Here is a 25,288-nt window from a genome sequence, read left to right as displayed (position 1 = left end):
AAATGTACTAGCCTTCTTGGAAGATTATTCTTCACATTTTCAAGCACATTTACCATATAGAGTATCAAAGTGCTCTGCAGATATCCACATATTCAAACCTACACATATCAATCAAGACTGACAGAGAGATCAAACCTACACTTAGAACCTTAGACATGTACTCAGTCTATCCTCAGAGTGGAGTTTCTGTGTTTTTGTATGACATATTTCTAGTTATCAGGAGGAACCCCCTGGTGTTTCTCTCAAACCTTATTTAAGAAATCTATTTGGAAATCAATATATTTCAGACCACAAAGTGCCATTCCTCAGGCACAGAACAACAAAATAAAGGCCAGCCAATTGATATCACACAATCAATTCACTGGAGTCCGAATCAAAAATGAACCTTGCCTAAATAAATGCTGTTTGAATCCATTTAGATTATGATTTGATTCACAGCTTATACCTATTGTATGAGAATTCATAACATGAACAAGCAGTAATAATTTTGATTCACGTAATAAAGCCAGTCTAAATTAAGTATGGAAACATAATTTGCCTCCTTTATTGTCTTGTGTTTAGACATTTTCTACTGTTTTTCTAAATAGACTACTCATTTGCAACATCTTTTACAACATGGGATCTTTAATGTCTACGTGAAACGTCGTTGGTCCCGAAGTGAGAATCTAGGCTGACACTCCAATGCTGTGCTGGGGGAGCGCTTCATGGCTATTTATGCGACATTGCTGTGTGCATATTGCCTGCCATGCTCGCCTCAGAATACACTCACTTCACTTTATAGTAAATACTGTGAACCACTTGCATTGCGATGGCTCAATGATGTGATAAGGCACTATATCAAATGCAAGGATTATTATTTTTATTATTATTATTATCTTGCCCCGGTAATTTGTGAGCAGAAGTGGTATTTACCTAACATTGATTTTGACCAGAGATGGGATCAGGTTACATTTAAGTCAAAGCTTCTGGCCTTTAGGTGTTATTTGACTTCATAATTTGTTCGTTAAAATTGTTTAGTTTTTTTCTGAACTTCATCACTGCTCAGAGCCGTTTCTAAAACTTTAGATGGAAACTGGGTGCCATCTAGTGGTAAAATTTCAAAGCTGAATGCTGTGCAGCAATTTTTCCCCACTGAAATCATAATGCTTATAAAGGATATGAAATGTCAGAAACCAGGAATGAAATTTCCATTTTGCCCACAAAAAATATACAGTTAATTCACTTTACAGTATATTCTGTGAAGCGCTTTGAGATGTCTCAATGACGTGAGAAGGTGCTATATCAAATGCTATCAAATGTTATTATTATAAACAATTCAGCAGATTCAACTTTCTTCACTCACAACTCGCAATTGAGGAGTTACTGAAATATTTAGCCTTCTCTTATTGGTTTGGGTATTTGTTATTTGGAAGTCGCAAGTAGGGACATTTATTTCAAAACACATCCGAACTTTGTTCTTTAAATAAGAAACTGGATTTTGCAATCTACGTATGAGTCTTACCCAGTGAATGTTGACAAACTGTTAAAATATGGAGATCACCACAGTTCAACCCAGTCTGGTTCTCACTTGACGTCCACACTGTAAGAAAATATTTAGTGGAAATATGTATCTAATAGATCCATCTCTTTGCTTAAGGTGCCGAAGATTCCCCCAGAATGTTGATAAGTGGCTTAGATTCATTAAATATCTTTTAGTTTAATACTGTACTCATTTAATGGGGCAAAAAGTGGCTCTGAAACATCTTATATAACTTCAATTCAGATTTAATCTTTAACTAACCAATCAATTAATTAGGTACCACAAAGAGATTTTGCCAAAACCTCTCTTGTATTTCGAGCCCTATTAAGACTGCTTCATTGCTGACAGTTTGAAACTGACTTCATATTGAATCAAACGAGCTTTCTGAAACTGACTAAGTAGCCATTTCTGACAAGCGTTATCTTGATTCACCAAAAGAATAAAGAGAAAACCTTTTGTGCCAAGCATTGTTGTCAGGGACTATTCATGGAAATAATCAGCTCTTCACAAAAAATAAATACTTTTCTTACTTACCAGAGTCTATCCTTGTTTCTACAGGTGATCCAAGTTTCTGTACATCTTGTGTACAAGGTTACTACAGGTATGTTGCATTTTCTAGTTCCTTTTGCAGTTTTGTAAAATGAATTTGATTTAACCACTGGTATTAACATTTTAAAATTATGTCTGTGTTTCTCACTAAGTACCTTTCTGTCCATGACGGGGCAAGCAGCTCAAGTGACAGTGTGTATCTTGTTATTTTCTCTTATTACTTTCTGCTGTTGTACAACCAAGACAGTATTCAAGGTAAAACTACAAATGGAAACACAGAAGGTAATTGCTACAAACTGAGAGGAACTCAGTATGATCTTGAGATTCTTTTGGACGTCAAGGAACTTTGTATATGTAATTGAAATTCATCCATACAATACATGATAACATTTCCAAATATGCTGTTTAACAACAAATCAAAAGTCTATATGGTGATGTTTGAACTGCTGGATTGGGCCTTGTTTTAGTCGATCTAATGTCAAATCTTTTCTATAGTTTTGCTCATCGCTGTTATACAGATTGTCCAGCAAAGACCTACAATAATGATAGCACCATGACGTGCATTAGTTGTCATGAGAACTGCATTGACTGTGATGAGGAAGAGTGCTTTTGGTGTGAAACTGGATTCTTCCTCAAGGGTAAGCAAAGCACAGAGAGTGAGGTCGTAATAACCATTAGCATAAACTAAACATAGCATCTCCTGACTTTAGCACTGCTTCTATTTAAGAAAATAGTGAACAAAGAAGTTTCAGAACAACTCAACACTCCCCAGATTAAATTCTCTTTGGGTCAACCATATATATATATTTAAAAAATAAAAATAAGTTATTTTTACCCGCTGAATAGTGAGGGTGTCTGAATCTAAGACTTATAACTAGTGATGTGACTGATTGTTCATTAATGGTGAAATAAGCTTTATAGCTGAGATGCTTTCCTTCTCATACCCTATTGTCTTGTAGAATGAGGAGTATTTGAACAATTGTTCTTCACCCATTCTTTCTCTGGTTATGAAATTAATATTCATTTTTCAATATGCTTCTATGTTGAGAAGCGCAAATCAATTTTCAATTGCAAACTAAAATAAGCCTTAAAACGGATTTTAAAGGATCTGTTGAATTCCTGATATAGATTTAATGTAACAAAAATATACAGTATCCGCGAATGATCAAATTTAGCATGCTACTTGTTGTTATTTCAGAAACTGAATGCACACATCGGTGCCTAGATGGTTTCTATGGGAATGAAGACACCGGTGTTTGTGAAGAATGTCACTCCTCCTGTAGCACATGTTCTGGTCCCAGTTTTAATGAATGTACGTCCTGCCCAATTGGAGAAGTACTGAATAATAAACAGTGTCTGCATCATTCAACAGCCTGTTCTGATGGGACATTCTTTCACTGTAAGTCACTTGTACAGTCAAGTAAAATGGTACACAGTTCAAGGATTATATTTTGATGCCAGCTAACTATTGGAGCTCTCAATAACAACCTTCCACACCTGTATTTGTACTCAATCTAGAAATTCTACTTGTACACAAGGCATGGCAATGACTCTAAAATAAATTTGACCTGAACCTTCCTTTAAGCTCTTGTGAGGTACAAATGTTATCTGTTCTTGTATTAATGACATTCTGGATGGATTTAAAGATAGAATGTGGAGCCTGCAACTCTTCTGAAGAGCGTTATAAAGATGAAAGCTGGCACCTTATATAGAATAATGTATTTTTCAAAAAGCATTTTTATTAACAAGGGGCTGTAAGCAGAATGTTGTATTGTGGCATATCAAGGAGCTTTGAATATGGACTAGAATAAAGTGTTACTGTAGACAACTCCAGTTTCTTAACAATTCGAGAAAACAGTAGATCCTTGGAAGTGTGGGCCCAAATTGTATCTGTGTCTTGTAACATGTGAGCATTCACTTTTGCATCATAATAATGTTATATACAAAGAATGTAAAAGTTGTTGTGCATTGCTTCTTAGCGTGCAGGCACACAATGAAATAATCAAATCCGAGAAGCACCTAATTTTCTCAGAGTATTAATAACAATACTAATAAGTTCTTTTGTTCCCATTTAGCTGAAACTTTGCGGTGTGAACTGTGTCATTCCTTTTGTAAGACGTGCACAGGAAACAAACAGAATCAATGTGCAAGCTGTTATGCAGGTACACAATCCAAAAATTATATTTTGATGCCAATTAACTATTGAGGCTCTTAATAACAACTTTTCACACCTTGCAAGGTTGTACTCAACCTAGAAATCCTAATTGTGCAACACTTAACTTTCTGTAAACCCTCAACTCTGTGGAAGACTCGCTCCATGTCTGACTGACACCTCTAATACTCCTGAGCAAGGCACATATAAACACTTGTCATCTGACAAGTAAACCATTCCCTCATCTTTGAGCTCCATTCTTTCTCCATTGGAGCCTTTTTATCTTCCTCTATTTTATCACGATCACTGCAGTCACTATTTCCCTAAAATGTCTTATTCCCACAAAATCTACACCCTCTTACCTTCCTATACTCTCAGTCTTTGGAATCATTGTTCATCATGCTGCCTCCTGCTCTAACTCATTCTTTCCCAGAACTACAAAACGATGGAGCTGCACATCTCCATATGTCTTCTTTTTCAAGCACAATTTAAAAGCTTTTAAATCCCCAAATGGGAGTCTCCAATATATTCTAATTTACCTTATGTCTCAACAACTACAACTTACATTTATAATGGCTTTCACATTTCACACAGCTGTTTGAGAGTCGGAGCTGGTGTGGCGTGGGCGGAAGGTAACCGAAAGTGTAGTTAAAAATGGGTCTTAACGTGGGTTTTGGATGCAGGAAGGAGGGAGGAGGCAAGGCTGTGGGTCTCCAAGATGGAGTGCCTGATAATGGGAGCAGAATGGCTGAAGGCTCGCCCATTTTAGTTAGTTGATTGGCGGATCATTTTTCCGAGGGTAATAAGAATCTCAGATAAATAATAAAAAATAATAATGATTTGGTCACTCAATCCACGACAGTTTGTGGGACAGTGCTGTGCACAATTGGCTGCCGCATTTTGCCCACATAATACACTGTCACTATACTTTACAGTATATCCTGTGAAGCGATTTGATACATCTCAAAGATGTGATAAGGCGCTATATCAAATGCAAGGATTATTATTATTATTTAACTTTGACAATTAGCCAACACTTTTCAATTCAAAAATACCAAATGTTGACTAGGGCATATAAACATATGTTAAATGCAAATAGTTGCTGTAGGTCAAATGTGAGACAGCTGCCTAAATATGGAGCAGTCTTTCTCATACTGTTTGCTCTGTTCACTGCATGTTATTTAAGGCATCCAAGAATTCACTCCTGGATTGTTGTGGTCATGTTGCATCCTACTTAGAGCCTTGCATTTACTACAAATTGGTTCAATGCTTGCAACAACAACAACTTGCATTTATATAGCAAATTCAGTTTTAGCTCTGAAGCCTGTAGTTCTCAAAACAAACTTACAAAATACACTAGCCTCAAAATTAAACAGTGTATTTTAGGGACTTGACAAATTCTGTACTTCTAAAATACCTGTATTAAGCTAATAAAGTAAATAATAATAATAATAATCCTTGCATTTGATATAGCGCTTTTCACGTCGGGAGGACGTCCCAAAGCGCTTCACAGAACATACTGCAAAGTGAATTGACTGTATATTTGTGGGCGAACGCGGCAGCCAATTGCGCACAGCAATGTCCCACAAACAGTCGTAGATTGAAAATGACCAATTAATTATTGTTTTTGGTTTTTGAAGGGATTATTATTAGGCGTGTGGAGTAAGGAAACTTGCCCAAGGTTTCGCCCTGCCTGGAATTGAACTCAGGTCTCTCATTTGCAAAGCGAGTGCTCTAACCACTGAGCTACAGGACTCCACCTAGACCAGGAGGAATTTTGCCCCACTGATTGTTTTAATTAACATGTCAAATTTATCGGAAAACATTGCAATTTTTATCTCAGTTTATTGATTTCAATTTAACAAACATCACCCGTCAAAAATAAATGACATTTCAGAAACTTGCTATATTTTCCCTCCCAAGGCAATACTGTACTTTGTTTTAAACCTATACAGGGTTGTACTTGACTGTTCAGCAAATGTGCGTCACAAAGTGTCCCCGACAAACCTTTGCCTCTTCGAAGACTGGAAGGTGTGAGCAATGTGGGGAAGCCTGTGAAATCTGCTCAGAAAGCAGGGAAAACTGTGAACGATGCCTCAAAATGCGAGACAGGTCATTTTTCCTGCATGAGGGGAAATGTTTGAGTGAATGCCCACAGTAAGTAATTCCCTAACATGATGCTGCTCATCGATGTTACAGCACAAAAGCAAGGCTTTTTGGACCCTTAAGAATGTTTTTCTCCATGTGTGCCATTTGATCTAAGCCTTCTCTCTCGTTTACTCTGCAATTCTATTTAATAACTTCTTTTTCAAGTATCCATCTCATGACCCCATCACCTCCACCTTTGCCCGGCTCCACTGGCTCCCCATCCCCCAGAGGATAAGGTTCAAAATCCTCATCCTCGCCTTCAAGGCCCTCCACGGCCTTGCTCCTACCTAGCTCTGCGACCTGCTGACCCCATATCAACCTGTCCGCTCCATCCGCTCAGCAGGTTATGGCCTACTCCACGTCCCCTGCCCAGCTCGGCCCACCACCAGCGGTTGGGCCTTCCTATGGAACTCCGTCCCACATTTCCTTCGTCTCGCTCCCCTCCTTGCCTCCTTCAATGCACGGCTCAATACCCTCCTCTTCGACAGTGCTTTTGGCCACCCTCCTACCCTTCCTGCCCTCCACCTTCCCTGATCCCATGACTTTCCAGTGCCTCGGGACGTCCTCCTGACATGAAAAGCTCTGTACAAATGTAATTTTGTATTGTATTGCATTTTTGTTTAAATTAACTTCCTTTTTTCATTAATAGTCATTTGAATGTGTAAGTCACATGAAAACCATTTGTGAATGTGGGAGTATTATATCCGAGGCACACCTAGGTGTGACAGTCAGGGCTAACTTGGGCTTTGAGGCTCAGGACACCTGAGTCACTGTGTGTAATTGCGTGTTGTGGAGGTTGCAACAGTGCAACACCAGTAGTAATAGTAATAGTGCATTATGCAATATGTGTCAATCATACGTAAACAAGTGTACAGAAGGAAATAAAGATCCATTAATAATGTAAATAACAATATGCAATATTAAACGCACCTTAAATATGCTTTGATACAGTAATAAATGCAAATCTAAGAACAGAGCAGATTAAGGTGAATAATCAGTAATCTTTTTCCAGAGATTTTCAACTTTAAATCAGGAGGAATGTATTATTTTTCTTGTTGGTTTGATTATAAGTATCTAGGTAGTACTTCGAAAATTCCAGTAGGTGGGCCTCTTTCTAGAGCATTTTCCCATGATCATGCTGCAGTAATTTATTGGAAAGTGTCTGTCTGCTCTTTGACAAGCAACATTTCTTGTGTTAATAAATGTTAACAAATGCAATCTCCCTCCGCTTTTCCAAATTCCTTGACAATATATTCTCATGCCCTGGCTATCACGATTATCTGTTCTACTCAAACTATTGTAATGCGATTTTTGACAGGCTAGTTTTTCAAAGAATAAAAATGTAATTTCCCTCATCAACTTATAAAATATGCACTTGTACATTTGCTTGAAAAATACAGTTCTTACACTTGATAGCATTAATGTAAAACACTTTCAAATGTTTCATTGTGATAAACAGCAGATCAACTTTAAGGTCCTCATTCTATCTTTCAAATATCTCAATCCCCTTGCCCCAGCCCACCTCTGTGATCTGTGGTGCTACAACCTCTGCCACTCCCTTTCTCTCTCCCTTGCTAACTCAAGCCTGCTCCCTGTATCCCACTATCAATACAAGCTTTGCAATACAATACAAAATTACATTTGTATAGCGCCTTTCACGTCGGGAGGACGTCCCAAGGCCCTGGACAGTCAGTTATTTGGACCCGAGCTTTCTCCCACTTTGCTCTCAATATCTAGAACTCTCCCCCAGATCCTTCTTCCTTGCACTCTTCCTCTCGGCTTTCAAAACCCTTCTAAAAACTTACCTCTTTTACTGCACCTTTGATCATTTTCTTCCTATACTCCCCTATTTCCTGGCTTCTACTCAGTATCTGTAAAGAACTTTGAGTCTCTTTCCTGTATGAAAGGTTCTTGGTTACTACAAGTTGCTAAGATGGTATTAAACACAAGCTCTTTCTTTCTTCACAACATAGGGCAGAATAGCCATTAATGTTGCCCGTAAATCCTCTGCAATGAATCAGCAGGCTAGTAGAAATGCTTCTTGGATAACTGTACTTTAAACAGTCCAAGTCACCCTTTAATCTAATGACATTTCCTTTGTTTAGGGGATATTATGTGAGTGCACGTAAGGAATGTGAAAGATGTGATGTTTCCTGTCGCACTTGTGACCAGAGTCCTTCAAACTGCCAGACCTGTAATCCCTACTACGTGCTGGACAACAAACAGTGTAAAAAGAAGTGTTCCAACAAGTACTATGGCACCACTGAAGGAATTTGCAAACGCTGCCCCCCAGATTGTGAAGTGTGCACTGATAATAATTGTACAGGTACAGGGCAGAAACATCCATGCTACAGAAAATCACTGTTTCCTAGCGTATTCCTACATGCATTACAATTTCTACACACCACACAGACACACACACACACATATACACACACACATTCTCCTTTAAATCAACCAAGTTAATAGTGTGTTTGATTTCCACAGAATGCAACCAACATTTATACTTGCACAATGGTCTTTGCTTTGAGGAATGTCCACCAGGATCCTTTGAAGACATTGACACCTCAAAGTGTGCCCCATGTAATTCCAAGTGTGCGGAATGCAATGGTCCTGGTTTCTTTAATTGTGAAGTTTGTGCTGATCATACCTCGGTTATATATGACGGGGAATGCCATGAAACCTGCCCTGAAGGAACTTACTTTAATACGACAACTGATGATTGCCAGGGTGAGTTTAGCATCACTTTATGTGTAGTTCAAGAAGTACTTTATGACTGGAAGGAAAAGCTAAAACGTCAATTTATATTGGTTACCCATTCATTTTTGATATTCTTAACTCTTATGGTACTAGGAGAAGGTTAATGGAGGGTACTCTCCAATCTTCCTCCTGTTGTACAGTATAGACAATGACAAGAATTTCCTCAGATTGATGATGTGGGTCACAGGGCAAAGTTATCAAATAAAAAACGTGCTGTTGATTTGCTTGTGACATTCAAATAACCTTTAACTTTAGGCACAAGTTAAGAATTACACTGCAAAATAATGTGAATTTTTTAAATTGAGTTGTGCAATGTGATTGGTGTGTGTATTCAATACCCCCTGCTCCCATGTTTGCCCTTGTGTGATGTGCACAGTTTGAAGTAAAGGCATACAAAAGAGTATGGGAAGTGAACGGGATAGTGAGGTTAGATTGGTTCATGTGGAGAAAAATAACAAACCAGATGTGATGGGCTGAATAGTCTCCTTCTGTGCTGTAACATTCTACAACCTGTGTTTTTTTTTCTATAGTAATCATTTGCCAGTGTTTCCATTTGTTGTTTGTTGTTTCCATTTCTATGCAGAGTGTGATAAGTTATGTCAGAGCTGCGTGGGGGCTTCTGAAACAGAATGCGTTGAGTGCAGAACAGGGCTGATGAGAAACAATGCTGGTCACTGTGTGATGCATTGGACCTGCCCTCTGAACATGTACATGGACATAACATGTAAGCTTTGTCACAAGAAATGTTATCGCTGCTTTGGACCTACAGAGCACGACTGCGTCAGCTGTGGCCACAAACACTTTTTGCTCAGTAAGTAAAGCTCAGTACTTTCAAAGCGCCAGCATGTATTGCCCAATATAATATTAATAAGCTTTCTATTTTAATAACATTTCTTCCACATGCATTATTGTTGAACTAGTGGTGGTGGGTTGCCAGAGGGGGGTGGTCTATACAATGTAATTTACCTTTATATGGCACCTTTCACATTTATACGCACACGTATCCACATGCCCGTACATTAATTGCATACATTCTCACACAAATTGGTTGAGGCTGTGTTAGGTTGCAATAGGAAAGAAAGAGGAAGCAAGGAGTAGAATAACCAATGTCCCAGAGGGAAGAAAGAAAAGCGATATGGGGTGAAATAACATTTCACAACACATTTGACATGATAATCATTACATTGAATCTCTTATGAAACATCTCATTTTAATCATCAAGGGTTCCATAGGATTGTACAGAAATATTGATTCAAAAGTGAGAGGACAGGTTTTTAATGAAATGTGTTTCATTTCCCTTTCTACTCACTGTTGTTCCTTGTTATTGCATTAATAACCCATACTCATGACTACTCATCTTTGGTTTAGATACGACCTGTGTAAATGCATGTCCAAAGAGCTACTTTACTGTGATGAACAAGCATTACTGTTTTGCTTGCCACAAGACCTGTGAGAGCTGCAGTGGAAAGTACAATACACAGTGCCTGACGTGTAAAGCAGACTGGTACAGACTGGGGTCAGTGTGTGTCCAGACCTGTGGATCCGGGTATGTTCAAAGTAAACTCTTTATTTGAGATTAAAGCTGGACAGACCAATAGATCAATCATGTGCCAAGGAGTATACCAGCACCTATCCAACGCATTTGAAAAGTCAACAGCCAATACTTGTACTTTGAAACCTGTCTCTGAGACTTGTACATAACCTCTGCTTCTGATATTTCCAAGCCAGGAAGAAAACAGAGTTTGAAGCTGGGGTGGGGGGTTGGGGGGAAGGGTTGGGGGGACATTTATTTTTCCGCCATAGATTTTTACTCACTAAATCACTAAACCTCCTGCACCATGACTTTTGGCCTGTGCAGCGCAAAAGAGAAATGACTGTATGTGCATATAGCTGTGCATATAGTGTAGGGCTGCCTGATCATTTTCAATATTCTTAATACAGTGCTTCTCTGATGGTTTATCAGTTGTTTATCTAGTGCAAAGGTTAGTGCTGAGTTGGCTGGTCTCAGTTGGGGCAACACAATTGATCTCAGTGCCATGAATTAGAAAGGGGAAAACCAACAAGATTCTCTGCTGCTGAGCATAATGCAGACTTCCCCGTCTCCCCCAACTCCCACTCCAGTGACAGGGTCAGCTGTGATGACATTCACATCAAAACTGCGAAACTCAGCAGCCAATTGCCCACAGCAGTGTCCCACAAACAGCTGCGGATTGAGTGACCAAATTATCAATATTATTTATTTTTTGAAGGGATTTTTACACTAGGAAAAGCCATCTGCCAATCTTAGATTAAAATTAATTAAAATTAGATAATCCAATGCTTCAATTTTATTATATGCTTTTATGTTGTAAAGTTGCTTTTTATGTTGTTATCCATGTTTGTTTTAGGAATTATGCGAATATGTCAACTGGAATTTGTGAGAAATGTCACAGAAGCTGTAAAGACTGCTTGGGTCCAGCAGAGTCAAATTGTGCCACCTGTCAGAAGGATCATTTTCTGCTGAAATCTACCCATAGATGCTACAAGTCATGCCCCGATCATTACTATGAGGATAACATAGAAAAGACCTGTGAAAGGTGTCATCCAACCTGCAACACATGTGATGGTATGTTTAATGTTAGACAAACCCACCAAAGGCATGTTATTGGTAAATGGATTGCAATGGATATTTTGATCCTGTGGGAAACAAATTCCTCTAATTCCTCTTTCTGTGCTCTCAAGTTTCTATGTTTATGTATAATATATATATTATTTCTTTCTCCTTCTCTTCGACCGCGCCTTTGGTCACCTTCCTCCCCACCCCCCTGGCTCAGCCATGGGATCCGTTACTGTGAAGCACTCTGAGACGCCGTCCGGCATGGAGGGCGCTATATAAATCCAAGTTGTTGTATATATATACAATATCACTCCAGGCTATGTGCTATCTTTATGTAACAGTCACCACCTGTGTAATGTCCTACATTAAGACATTACAGCATATGTTTTATTATTGTTACTCAGACCATATGATATCACACTCTCTTGTATGTTCAGCACACGACTTTCATTTCATCTACTCGCTTTATCAAAGTGAATGAAAACTTGAGTAAGGTGCTTTTTGGCACTCAAGTGTGCACAACAGAATGAATAAGCCTAGATATTAAATGCACCTGGAACAGAATTTAGTTAACAAGTGGTCAGTTAGGGTAAAACATCTTGAGATTATTGAAGATGAGCACAATCTGTTAAAGCGTTGATTTATTTTGAGATCAGGAATGAGCTAAGTAACCTTGGTTCATTCAATACATATTTTCATCAGACAATTAATACCTTAATGAAGTGAACCTACTTCCAAATCTAGAGCTGAAAAGCATGAATTCAACTATTGCTACATAAATCTAGATTAACTTAACTTGGATTGACTGAGTCTTTTAGATTCATGTTTGCTCACATTCCTCGATTTTACCTCATCCCTAACTTCAAATTGATACTGATCATGCATATATATATATAACTTGAGAGACAGACAGTTAATATATAGATATAATACAGCTATTGAATTGGGATGAGGATTAGAAGAGCTATAAGGTGTTGTTTACATAAAGGGGGCTGCCTAAATGCTAGTTGTTTTAGTATCTCAGTTTTAGAGACCCTACCATCAGCGAGTGCATATAATCTCAACCCAAGTAATCCTTGGTGCCCAGGTTTCCCTGGACCACAGAGAACATAGACAAATTCTCTCTTGACTGAACTGCCAGGGAATATGGAAGTGTATGACACTACAACACTAACTCCCAGGAACTGTATGCTTCAATAAAAAATAAGTTTATGGAAAATGTTGATCATCTATTTAATTTATGACTTGTTTGTCCAGTAGATGTGTTTGATTTAGTGGTCAACATATTTTCATATTCCCTGGAAAAACTAGCGTTTATATGTTTGAAGAAGCAAATAAATGTTCCTGTGTATTTGGCATTCTTGAAAAAGGGCGGATTTATCTCATTTCAGAGAGAGCTAAATTTGAAGTTACCATTAATTACTAAATTCCCTAATCTATGTGATTAAAGATCACAGTTTAATCATTCATCCCAGATATTTGCTGGTATGTCATCTACCAATACAATCATGGCACTGTCACTACACTTGAAACAATTCTCCTACAAATACACAGTCACTGCATTTTACAGTAAAATCCTGTGAGGCGTTTTAAGACGTTTCAAGAACAGGATAAGGAGCTGTATCTAATCAATGATTATTACAATCATGAATTGTTCTTTTGAGATGTTTATGTATGAGGCATTATCAAAAATGCAAATTCTTTCTTTTTCATAATAGCTTGTAATTTTTCTAGGTAAAGGAGCTCTTCAATGCACTTCCTGCTTTGGGGGCTTTCATTTGATGGGAAGTATTTGCGATTCTCAGTGCTTCGCTGGACATTACCTGATAACTGAGGTAACATACTGGTATCAATTACTATTGTTATTTTGCTCTGTTTCTAGTATTAGGATCAGTAGTTCAATTTCATAGAATGTTACAGCACAGGAATATGTTTCTCGGCCCATCAAATCTGCGCTGGCATTTGCCTCCACAAAACAATCTAATCCCACTCTCCTGCTGATGCTCCAATATCCCCTTAATATTCCTCTTTTACAAGCAACTAGTTATTTCACCTTCAAAATAATGTACAGACCCTGCTTCAATGAAAGTGAGGGAATTCCACCTCCCAATCACTCTGTGTGTGAAAAAGCCTCGTGATTAATTCCTTTTGCGATTATCTTAAATTGGTACCCTGTTATTTTTCATTGGTTTATTGTATTGTAACATTTATTTTTTTGTAAAGTTAGAAAACAACAGCAACAACAAGTTGCATCTATATAGTGCCTTTCATATTGAGAAGATGTCCAAAGGTGCTGGATAGTCAAGGGTTTGACCCAAGCTGCAAGCTGGAATCAAGAGGGATGGAAGGCCGGGGTGGGGGTGTGTGGGGTGGTGGTGGGATGACCAAATATGCGGTTGAAGAGAAAGGTCTTGAGACAGGCCTTAAATGAAGCAAAACAAAACTTTGGATGCAAATTAAGATTTACATGGTATTGAATCCAATCTAGCAGAGAGTTACAATCAGAAAGCTGGACTGAAACCACACGGATCCACACTCTTTGTAAAGCTGTTAAGGCTTCCCACCTCAATCACAGCCAGTTTCAGGCCAATAGGCAATAGAATTAGATAGGATCATTATGCCATAATAATAATAATAGTGGCAGATAATAGAAGATCTTCACCCTTGGAAGTGTGTAAATACCTTACAATCAAATGGTTGGACACCTGTAGTGGGAAGACAAATGCGGTATAGAAGAAAGAAAACTGGAAATATTTTGTAGATTCGCATTGGAGCCTAATTTGCACATTGTGCTATCGTGTAAATGTATGTTTAGAGAACAGAATGATAGATTCCCTTAATCATGACATTAACAACCAACGAAAATAACAAAAAACACCAATAATCCTTTTGATTTGTCTAATATATAATTAAAGGTACCTTTTTCTCTATCCTCTTTACATCTGTTTTACATATTCTAAAACTGTGTTTGAGTTATGGTTCATTTCCTATGTTTGGTTCCAATTGCTATTGAACCTTTCTCTGGTTCTTATGCTCTAATGTGTTTCTGCCTCATTAGCTTATTTCCTGTACCTTTCACCTGCATTTCTTTTCCTTCAGACGTTTTATCAGACTTATTATTTGATTGTGACAGTCTATTGTGACTATGCTTGTGTTTAGGTCTTAAGTTGTCTTTAGCAATCAACATCTACACATTTCAAGGTTTTCCCTATCTTATTGATAGTATATCTTCCTGTCCTCTGTTTCAACTCTTACTTTTCCTCTGTTCACCTCTGTCCCTTTTCTCTCTCATTTGTTGTCTGCAGTTTTTATTTCGTTCTCTCTTTTCAATATATTAAATTCCTTATTTGCAGACTTTTTGCTTCCTTGACCATACTCCAGTTGATTTTTCTGCCTACCACTATTTCCTGCTCTGCATCCAGCCATTCTTTAAACTTATAGCAACAACAACAAATTGCATTTGTAAAGCGCCTTTCATGTCAGGAGGACGTCACGAAGCGCTGGACAGTTTATAAAGCCTATATTGGTCATCCCTTTGTAATGCAAGCACTCCTTTGTGCTGCCAAACCCGAAGGGCATCCAGAGCCTTAAAACATATAAACAAATCTCCCACTGAATCTTCATGATACTTGCACTGAGCATTAAAATGTACAAATAGTCACCTCTTCAACTGTATGAAAATAGAATATCATAAATCATGGGCAAGGAAATTGCAGTACACAGACTGTTTATGTGAATGTGTTCTGTTTTCTGCTTTTCAAGCCAAACAATATTGTTTTGGCTATTGACTAAAAGGAAAAAAAATACAAATAATTCTATTCTCAAAGGAGTCAAAATTTAAGGGTTCCAAAACACATTCTATTCCTTAATTATTTGTTGGCGCTTATTAAAGAACGGTACAGAAACTGCCTTAAAACATATTCATAAAATGTCCTTGACACCTCGCTTGATTTACCAATTCAAAGCAGCTAGATTAACTTTTAACTCTTAATTTTCACAATAATTTTTAGACTGTAACTGGGAAAGAAGCATGAAATCTGTGCACTCCTTAACTTGATTTAAAGATTTTCCTGATGGCATATGCAAATGACCTATTTTGGTTGGATGTTACTGAATTCTGATAACATCCATTGGCACGCAGGTCACTCACCCTCTTTCTTTCAACCTATGTCACAAAAACTTATCTTTCTCATTACGTTTGTCATAGAATCCAAAGATAAATAGTCCTAAACAGCAGAGTGCTTCATCGGACCGAGGAGAATTCTGCCCAGCTTTGAGTGTTTTGCTGATCTAAACAGTAATAATGTGCCTCTGCATGCATCTGAGAAAGTATAGACAATTAACCAACTAGGTTGCCTCAAAGAAAATGCAAGGGAATTCTCTATGACTTTACACAAACAAAATATTTTACACAGGTGGACAGAAAACTAATGCCAACATTTTCTCCCATACTTTATTTCACAATTGTGCTGAGCAATCATTCAGGAACTAATGTGAGCACCGAGTGAACTATTACAAGCCAGATCTGTGTAGAAATGACTGTAAATCGTTTCGCCCACAAATATACGGTCAATTCACTTTACAGCACATTCTGTGAAGCGCTTTGTGACGTCTAGAAGACGTGAAAAACGTTGTATCAAATGCAAGGATTATTATTATTATTATTAAATGGACCAAGTGTGTCAAGATTATTTATTTTATCACTGAGCTAATGGAAGAGATGAGCTTTCACGCAAAGTCTTTATCACAGCAGAGCATTCACAAGCCAATCTCTGCTAGTGAACTGATTGAAATTGGCAAACCATGTAAATTGACCAACAATGCACTCCAGTCCATTCACTGAATCAGCCTGTCATTTACAAGATATAGACTTATCCAGTTAATCGGACTGTCCTTGTCTTCTTTGACCTTCAACTTTCCATTCTACACCACATCTGTGCTATGATCCCTCTGCTTTCCCCCACCTTTGCAACATCGCCCAGCTCCACCACTGTCTCATACCACAGGCCACCGAAACCCTCATACACACTTTCATTACATCGAAATGCTAGCCTATGCAAACTCCTTACTTGTTGGCCTCCTTAACTTCTCCCTCCATAGGCTGCAGATCATCCAGAACTCTGTAGCCCATGTCCTCTCCCGCACCAGGCTCCGTGAACCTGTCATCTCCATCCTCACCTGACTCCACTGAATTTCCATCACAAAGAGGATACAGTTCAAGATCATGGATCTCACCCTCAAAGCCCTCCATGGTCTTGCTCCTCACTAACTCTGCGACCTCCTAACCCCCTACCATCCTGCTCGCTCCCTCTGCTCAGCAGGCTCCGGCCTGATTCACATTCCTTGCCTCAATCTCCCCACCATTGGCGGGTGGGCCTTCTGCCACTGCCCCCACCCTCTGAAACTCCATCCCGCAGTCCTTCCACCTCGCCCCCTCCCTTGCCTCCTTCAAGACTCATCTCAAGACCCTCCTCTTTGACCATCCTTTCGATCTCCCTGCTTCCCCTCTTGCCCTCCACCCTCCCTGATCCCAACCCCCAGCTCAGGTCCGGAACTCTGAATGTCCAGCGCCTTGGAACATCCTCCCGACGTGAAAGGCGCTATACAAATGTAATTTTGTTGTTGTTGTTGTAGTAGTCTTAATTTTCTGGTACATTTCCTATGTTTTGTTCTACAAACGTTATTGAATAACAATAACAACAATACTGGTAAACTGAAAGAAACAATAAAAAAAAAGTTTCAAAGAAAAGCCATCCAAATTCATAAGTATTTCTTGATGCAACAATTCATTGAGTACGTTATAGGCCACTAATCAAATCTCAAGGAAATTGCTGAGGAGCTGACTCACAATATAAACCCAATTTTGCAAGAGAAATTGAATGCTGAAAAAAATGAAATTAAACCATTATATGTTGGAAATGCATAATCGGTAGTTTAGCTTTAGAAATACAATGCAACTCTGTTCACTAAGTGCAAATTCACTTATCATGCAATTGCAATGTGGACTCCATTAACTGCACATACACACAGCTGACATATGCACTAGCAGACTTTTCACAATAAAATGGGCGACCTCCATGTCATTAGGTCACTGACATTGTTACAGCGATGTTTGTGGTGACCCAATGACCCAGAAGCCAGCCATTTCTTCCTTTATCCTGGGAACTAGACAGCAAACTTAGAGTAGGATAGGGAAACAAGGCTCTTTTAAAAATATTGGCTAGGGAATTGCCAGTTGCAGGTTCCAGTGAGAAAACAGGTGGCTCAAGAAGCTTTGCTGGTCAATAAACGACTTTAATACTAGTTGTTGTTTTTGTTCAACCATCCCTCAATCCTATCACCTTGCCCCCTCTTTCCCCATTTTCAGGTTGCGCCTAAAGACCTTCCTCTTCGAACGTGCCTATGGTCACCTTCCCGCTCCCTCTGGCTCAGCGTAGGGCTCCCCCATTGTTAAGTGCTCTGGGACGTCGCCTGGCGTGGAGGGCATTATATAAATGCAAGTTGTTGTAAGACAATTGAGCGATTTTTTTCATCTCTCAATAAATCTCATCAACTGTATCTCATCAATAAAAATTCTCCTGAGTTTATTATTTTATTCTACCAGGGTCACTTCATTTTGCCTTCAAAAGACACAGTCACTCCACTTTACAGTGTATGGTGTGAAGTGCTTTGCTATATCAATTGTCATGATTATTCTCATGATGACAATTATTATAATTATAAAGGAGATTTCCACATTCGAGCTAACAGCTGTGCAAGGATTTGTTTTCTAAGCTCCCCTCTAATTCTTTTATTGATTGCCTTCATGTCCTCTCTTTACTGACTTGCCAAACAGTGGAAATAATATGTTTGAGCGAAGTGGGATATGTTTTTAGACGTATCTTTTCGACTGCACTTTTGGCCCCCTTACCTTCAGGGTAAGTTCAGCTCTACACTGGAGAGTAAATTTAATATAGGGATTCCGTATTAAAAAGCCTCCAAGTTTGAATCTTAGAATTGGATGACCATCAACAAAATTCTGGCACTGTTCAGTGAATAATGGGAATTGTCAGTGAAGCATTTCTTGTCACTCTTGAGCAGCTGGGATTCTACATACCAAATGTGTCTGGGTCTCCAGCAGAGGTGGAGAGTAGAAGATTGGCAACAGGAAAAAAATAAATTACTAAAATATTGGCATTTCCTTGTTAGAGATTTTTTAAATGACTGTTCAACTAATTCAAACGTTTGCTTTTGCGTAGATTTTTAATGTCTCTTTTTTTCCCCCCATCCTTATAATTAGGATCCAGAAATACTGTGTGAGAAGTGCAGTGCTGAATGTCTGGAGTGCAAGGGCCCAGGGAAATACAACTGCACCGATTGCCTTCCACCCCTTGTGATGAATTTGGATGGTGGCAATTGTTTACATTGCTGCAAATACGTTCAGTCCAAACTTGAAGACTGCTGTGATTGTGATGTGAGATTCGGTAAGGTTGACATTACAATTAACCATTAGTGCTCTTTCCTGAAATCCAATCAATAGTGTATTTGTTTGATGCCAGAAAACTGGCTTCAAAGTTAAAACTTCACTTAAGAAGCACATAAAATATCACAATAACAGGTCTCAAAGCAAGACTAGAAATTAGTAATACGAAATCCAGCACATATCTGAAGTGGGTCCTGTTTGGTTCAGTTGGTAGCTCTCTCACTTCAGAAGGTTGTTGGGTTAAGCCATAGGTTGGGAAGTAAGCTGTTTGTCCAGGCTATCACAAGTTGAGCACTGCCTCTTTCAGGTACCATCATTCAGGTGAAATGTTTAAACTGCTCCCATCTGTCTTTAGACATTAGAGGTCCTGTGATCTCTAATTTATTTATTCTTAATTCCCAGTTGGGGAAAATAAACAGTGCAGTGTATGATGTGATAATTACCACCCACCAGTGATAATTGTTACACCACATTTTCCTTTTTCATCCCTTTATTTCAGTGGGAATAAGAGAAAGCTTAGCTACTGTCCCTTCATATATCATTGAACACTTGCTTGATAATTGAACTCTTTTTATCCATTTCAACATCTTAAATATTCTGAAGTCAGCATTTTACGCAATGTATCCGAGCCCAACTTTTGCCATTTAGTTATTCTAAATAATTCTTCAGCGTGGTATTTATCAAAGATACTTTGCCAATTTGCATTTATTATTCCAGAAAAGCTGAGGTCCTATTTGGTGGATGTTAAATACCCCACGGATTTATTCAAAAGGAGAACAGAGTTTCTCCAGTGTCCTGGCCAACAATCCTCCTAAAATAAAATTGGTCACTCACTCCATGGCTGTTTGTGGGACATTGCTGTTTGCAATTGGCTGCTGGATTTCACTCACAAATACACTCAATCCACTATACAGTATATCTTGTGAAGCGTTTTGAGATGTCTCAACGATGAGATACGGCATTATATCAAATGCAAGGATTATTATTATTAAACTTTTCATAGCATAACATTCTGAAGTCTCATTGATATTTTCTTTCTCCTACCCACAAATCAGATGAATGTGTTTTAAGGAGAGCTATAGATCCTGATAGTAATGCGACAGGAAAACCAACCTTATTCGCCATTGCCTCAGTTCTACTCATTTTGGGAATTGGTGTTGGTGTGTTTCTTCTGCTGAAGGCGCGTTCAAAGGGGAAGCTCGTTATCAGGGCGGGATATGAAAAACTGCCCAACCAGGGAAAACCCACACCCTTCTATAATGCAAGCAAAGACAACGTGACCATTCGGGACAGCCAAGTGATCGATTACAAAGATCGACAGCCGGAGGTGGATGATGAAGACAACGAGGATGAGGATATTGTCTACATGGGCCAGGATGGCACTGTTTACCGCAAATTCAAATATGGATTGCTGGACGAAGACGATGATGATGAACTGGAGTATGATGATGAAAGTTACTCTTTCAAATGATAAAATGCAATTTGAATTAATTTATATTGCTTTTCTCAATTAAAAAAAAGTTGTACTTAATCCATGCGCTTAATGTACCACCCAGTTAAGGATACTTAAAATGCTCAGAATGCAGGGTTGGGTGGTTGTTGTTTGACCAGTTTTCTCTTTCCCATTCAGTGCATTGGTGAGGCTGTAATTAAGGTTAATGAACCTTGACTTATTAACATATGGACCATGCAACCAACCGTATTGAGAGGTGCACTGAATATGCACTAGTCCCACTATTCATATCAGGAAATAATGTGCTAAAAAGAAAGGATTTCATACATTTAGAAGAATATTCCCACCATTATATTACCTTCAAAATATTTTTTAAAAAATAGATTCCATTGCCTGTATGCAGTTTAAATTTGAGATATAGGGAGAAATTCCACCTGGGTCTATTTTCTTAGCATTTCAGAACATCCAGAATTTGGCTTATTTCTTAGAAGAACTTATAGAAATGTAGGCTGTATTTAAGAATCTGCAAATTTTGGACGTTCTAAAATGCTTAGAAAATAAAGTAAATCTAGACTCAGGTAGAATTTCTCCCCAGTAGTTTGTGAAATTAAAACAACTACTATATTGTATTTGATGTTGCATCAGTCGATACAAAGAAGCCTCCTCCAGCCAGTATGATTTGTTGCCGAGGGTTTCTCAATGTAAAAGTTTTTATTTCCTGTTTAAAGTTACTGCTAAGTTTCAAAACAAATACTAATTGTGATTACTTTCTACTAATACCAGACACTGGAATTTCAACTTCCTTGAAAACAAGTCTGTCCCAAAACTGTCCAGACAAGAGTAGATTACATTAAAGTAGAACCTCACCTATCCTTAATTTGTTATTGTTGAGAATGGCTGAGTGTCCAGAATCGTGAAGTGTCAGTAGCAGAAAAACGATGAAAAGCAATTCATAAAAATGTTTATTTCAAGAAAAAGGATGCTATCAAATGCAACAAATGTCCAAACATATGTTGTAAAAATATAGTAAACTAAAACCCAAACCAAAACATGTCAGTGTAAAGAGTTATACATAAACGTAGAAACAGGAGTAGGTCATTCAGCCCCTAGAATCTGTTCTGCCATTCAATTAGATTATGGCTGATCTGTACCTCAACTCCATTTACCCACCTTTATCCTTATCCCTTGATACCCTGACCTAACAAAAATCTATCCACCTCAGTCTTGAACATTTCAATTGATCCTGCATTCACAGCATTTGGAGGTTCTGAGTTGTAACACTACCCTCATAACACAAAGTGTCTTCACTCTGAGGTTGCACAGTGCAAGTGTATCTTTATTCACCGACTATACAATTTATACTGTATTCAATCACAGCTCCTCTATTAACTTGACATATGATAACCATAATAACCAACATATTGTATCTACAGAAGAAAGCCAAGTCAAGGTCTGAATCCAATTTATTTATTTTTCTGATGTTTCTTCCTAAATTAAAATGACATCTTGGATAGCTCATTAATTAAGTATTGTGTTCAGCATCAGAAGATTGCAGTTCCAAATCCCAAAGTGTGTTCACTTAGTTCTTTCCCATTTTGTTACGATAAGGACCATGTCTAAAACAATATTTCTGTGGAAGTGTTCTCCCTGGCCTTGTACCGGTTCTGATACACTTGCTGGGAAAAAGCTGAGGCAGGTCTGCAGTGATCCATGCATTTGTTGGTGGCATTCTTGCCTGTCATTGATATTTTGAAATTTAGGTATGTGCACAGCCTTGTAAGACAAAATCCTATCAGGTATGCCTGTCCTATCACCCTGACATCTTTCCTAAATACTGGACACAATATTTTACCAGTGGTCTAACTAACAATATATATAAGTTTAGAATCATCTCTTTGCTTTTATGTTCTATAGGCCTATTTATAAAACAAGTTTCCATTAGCTTTTTGGCAGCTTTGTCCACCTGCCTTCCCACCTTTAAGGATTTATGTACTTTAACTCCCATATCTCTATGCTCTTCTTTTAATATTATACCATCCAACATATACGTGTTGTCCTTATTATTCCTCCCAAAAAATTATCATATCACATTCGTGTCATCTACAAACTTAGAAACGGTGCCCCTCATACAGAATCTAGATGATAAATGAAGAAAAGCAGTGGTCCTAACAGAAACAATCCTCTATTCCCACTCTCTTTTTCCTATCCTTTAACAAACTTTCTATCCATTAGTACCATGTGTCGTAACCTTTGTAACAAGCTTCCTACGCGGCACTTTATCAACTTTACAACTTGGCAAATAACACATTCTAGTATGGAGCACCTCAAACCTAAAAGTTTCTATTTGGTTATTGCAAATGTTTTTCTTCTGGAAGATCTAATTTATATATTTAAGATTTACACTGAGCGCACTAGCCATTTGCAAACTGAAAGAAGAGAAATTCTGGTCAATTTACTATCTTAATTTAGATTCATAATTTTATTTTCATAGCTGTATTTAGTTTTGTATTGATTAGAAACACAGTATGTATATCATCTGGAGTTGATTTGAAAAACCCAATGGCAATTAATGATCACTTATTAACCAATTAAATCTTCTAATTATTTTAATTCCCTATTAATTAGCTATCAAAAAGGTTGGAAGGGCTACAATATACAGTGCACAACTTGGAATAATACAATAGGAATATAATAGAGTATAATGATACAGGATATAATATGGTTATAATACAATGTACAATAAGGTTATGATAAAGTATATAATAGGGTTATAATACAACAAACAGTATGGGTATGATAAAGTACTCGCAGCACTTTTCATCTGATCATTTGAAATTCTTTAAAAGGTTGCTTATTGTTATACAAATGGATTTTTAGCTCACTGTTAAATATGAGTTGATTGAGATAGGTTGTCATCGGGCTGGGGATTGGAGCCAGAATCTGCAGTCAGTTCTTTCAGTCTATCAATAATGTATTATGCAAGACTGAATATAAATATAAAAATAACTTTAAATGTATCTGAATAGTCAATTAATCGTCACTATTACCAATACAATGAACTGTTATTTTGCTGATTGGTACAGTCTATTTACAATTTCAAATGTAGGACACTGGCAAACCCTATAGGGACTATATTGTGCCTTTGATGTACCCTAAATCTTCAGTGAACATAATTATGTATTTTTGGATGTTTATGTTAGATCCTTGAAAATCAATTGACATATATATATGATTGAAAGATTGATAAAACACAGACTCAGAACTATAGTTAGAAATAGTTTATTGTGTATTTATGTAATTTTAGCTGTTGCTAGATAAGTGTTTTTGCTTTGGTGATTAAATCAACAGTTTGCAGATTTCTAAGTCCAGGTGCTTCACACCAATTCATAGAAATAAAGTACAATGATCTCTGATGGAGTTTTGAAAGTTCCCATTTGATCGCTGTAGGATATTCACTGATGTGATTATGAGACTAATTTTATGTACTTTGCAGAGACTGAATAAAAAGAGCTTTGTACTAAATAAATTTGGGAATCTTTTGAGTGAATCTCCTCATGTGAAACACATTTAATGTTTTTAATTTGTTTTCCCTCAAAGATGATTGCCTGCAAGCAATCTCCATCAGACAGAAGAGCAAACCAGTTCAAAACTGTTCATTGACATTCAACAGCTCAAAAATGTTTATTGATTCTTTCAGGGTTCTAATGAAATTGCTATGGATGGTGGATGAGGTATAAATCACAAACATTTAACCAGTGAACACTGAAATAGTGTTCCTTACTGTCTTATGATTTTAAAAAAAAGACGGTCTCCTTTCATACTTCTAACTGATGGAAGATTATGAAAGTTATGCGATGCACTATTCTGGTGATCCAATAAGTGTGATTAGAATGCGGCAAGATATAACAGATAAAGAAGGAAAAAGTACAGGGTAAAATGGTCTAGAAATAACAGCAAAATGTAAATCGCAGGTAATACACAGTACTAGGAAAAGTTGTTGTCTATAAATAACAGACAGGGAAAGAAAAAAACATTACAATATTCAACAGTATGGTCGAAACAAAACAAAAAACTCTTGAGCCAAAAGATCAACATTTAGATATTTATTTAAATGTCCACCTGTGACCAGATCTATTTGTTTCCTCACCCTCCTTGATTTCCCTACTGCCTTTGGCACTGTCGACTACCACTCACCTCTCAGCTCAAGCTTCAAATCTTGCCTGGTTGAAATATTACCTTTCTCATCATGTCTGTGGTCCATGCACAGCTTCACTCCAGCCCCCACTGTCACGTGTGTTGTTCCTCAGGGCTCTGTCCTTGGTCCTCACCCCTTCAATATTTAAAATATTAAAAAGCTACAGAATTCTAGTCTGGCAACTTACATCTCTCCACTACAAGAAAATTGCCAAATCTATGTACGTATAATTATAGTCACACAGTTAGTTATAGTGAAACTGTCTGTACAAAGAGGTTACAATGCATCAATTTCTGATGTTTAATCCTCGCTTATTCTTGTGATATGTAGAGAATACTGAAAATAATGGAATCTTTTCTGGTTTGAACACATTGATCACCCTCAGATAGATGTTCATTTGTAAAGTAAAGCTGCCATTGCCCTGACCCTTATATTTAGATATAAGAGTTTCTGA

At 37.8% G+C, this 25,288-nt stretch overlaps 1 protein-coding gene across 1 annotated transcript in view; it reads left to right on the top strand.

Annotated features, from left to right (window-relative positions):
• Positions 1–21,556, top strand: part of pcsk5b (proprotein convertase subtilisin/kexin type 5b) — a 201,042-nt gene extending 179,486 nt beyond the window's left edge. The window contains exons 25-37 of the mRNA XM_042333710.1: positions 2,078–2,120; positions 2,564–2,706; positions 3,267–3,467; positions 4,144–4,230; positions 6,176–6,377; positions 8,474–8,694; positions 8,856–9,098; positions 9,712–9,939; positions 10,497–10,674; positions 11,516–11,733; positions 13,459–13,559; positions 19,004–19,187; positions 20,242–21,556. Coding sequence (XP_042189644.1) covers positions 2,078–2,120; positions 2,564–2,706; positions 3,267–3,467; positions 4,144–4,230; positions 6,176–6,377; positions 8,474–8,694; positions 8,856–9,098; positions 9,712–9,939; positions 10,497–10,674; positions 11,516–11,733; positions 13,459–13,559; positions 19,004–19,187; positions 20,242–20,657 — 2,465 coding nt within the window. The 3' untranslated portion in view covers positions 20,658–21,556. The remainder of the gene's footprint in view (positions 1–2,077; positions 2,121–2,563; positions 2,707–3,266; positions 3,468–4,143; positions 4,231–6,175; positions 6,378–8,473; positions 8,695–8,855; positions 9,099–9,711; positions 9,940–10,496; positions 10,675–11,515; positions 11,734–13,458; positions 13,560–19,003; positions 19,188–20,241) is intronic.
• The last annotated feature ends 3,732 nt before the right edge of the window (positions 21,557–25,288 follow it).

Source organism: Callorhinchus milii, unplaced genomic scaffold (genome assembly GCF_018977255.1).
Source record: "Callorhinchus milii isolate IMCB2004 unplaced genomic scaffold, IMCB_Cmil_1.0 Scaffold1, whole genome shotgun sequence".
NCBI classification, from domain to species: Eukaryota; Metazoa; Chordata; class Chondrichthyes; order Chimaeriformes; family Callorhinchidae; genus Callorhinchus; species Callorhinchus milii.
Note: the sequence above shows the minus strand (reverse complement) of the source record. Positions and strands in the feature narration are given on the sequence as shown.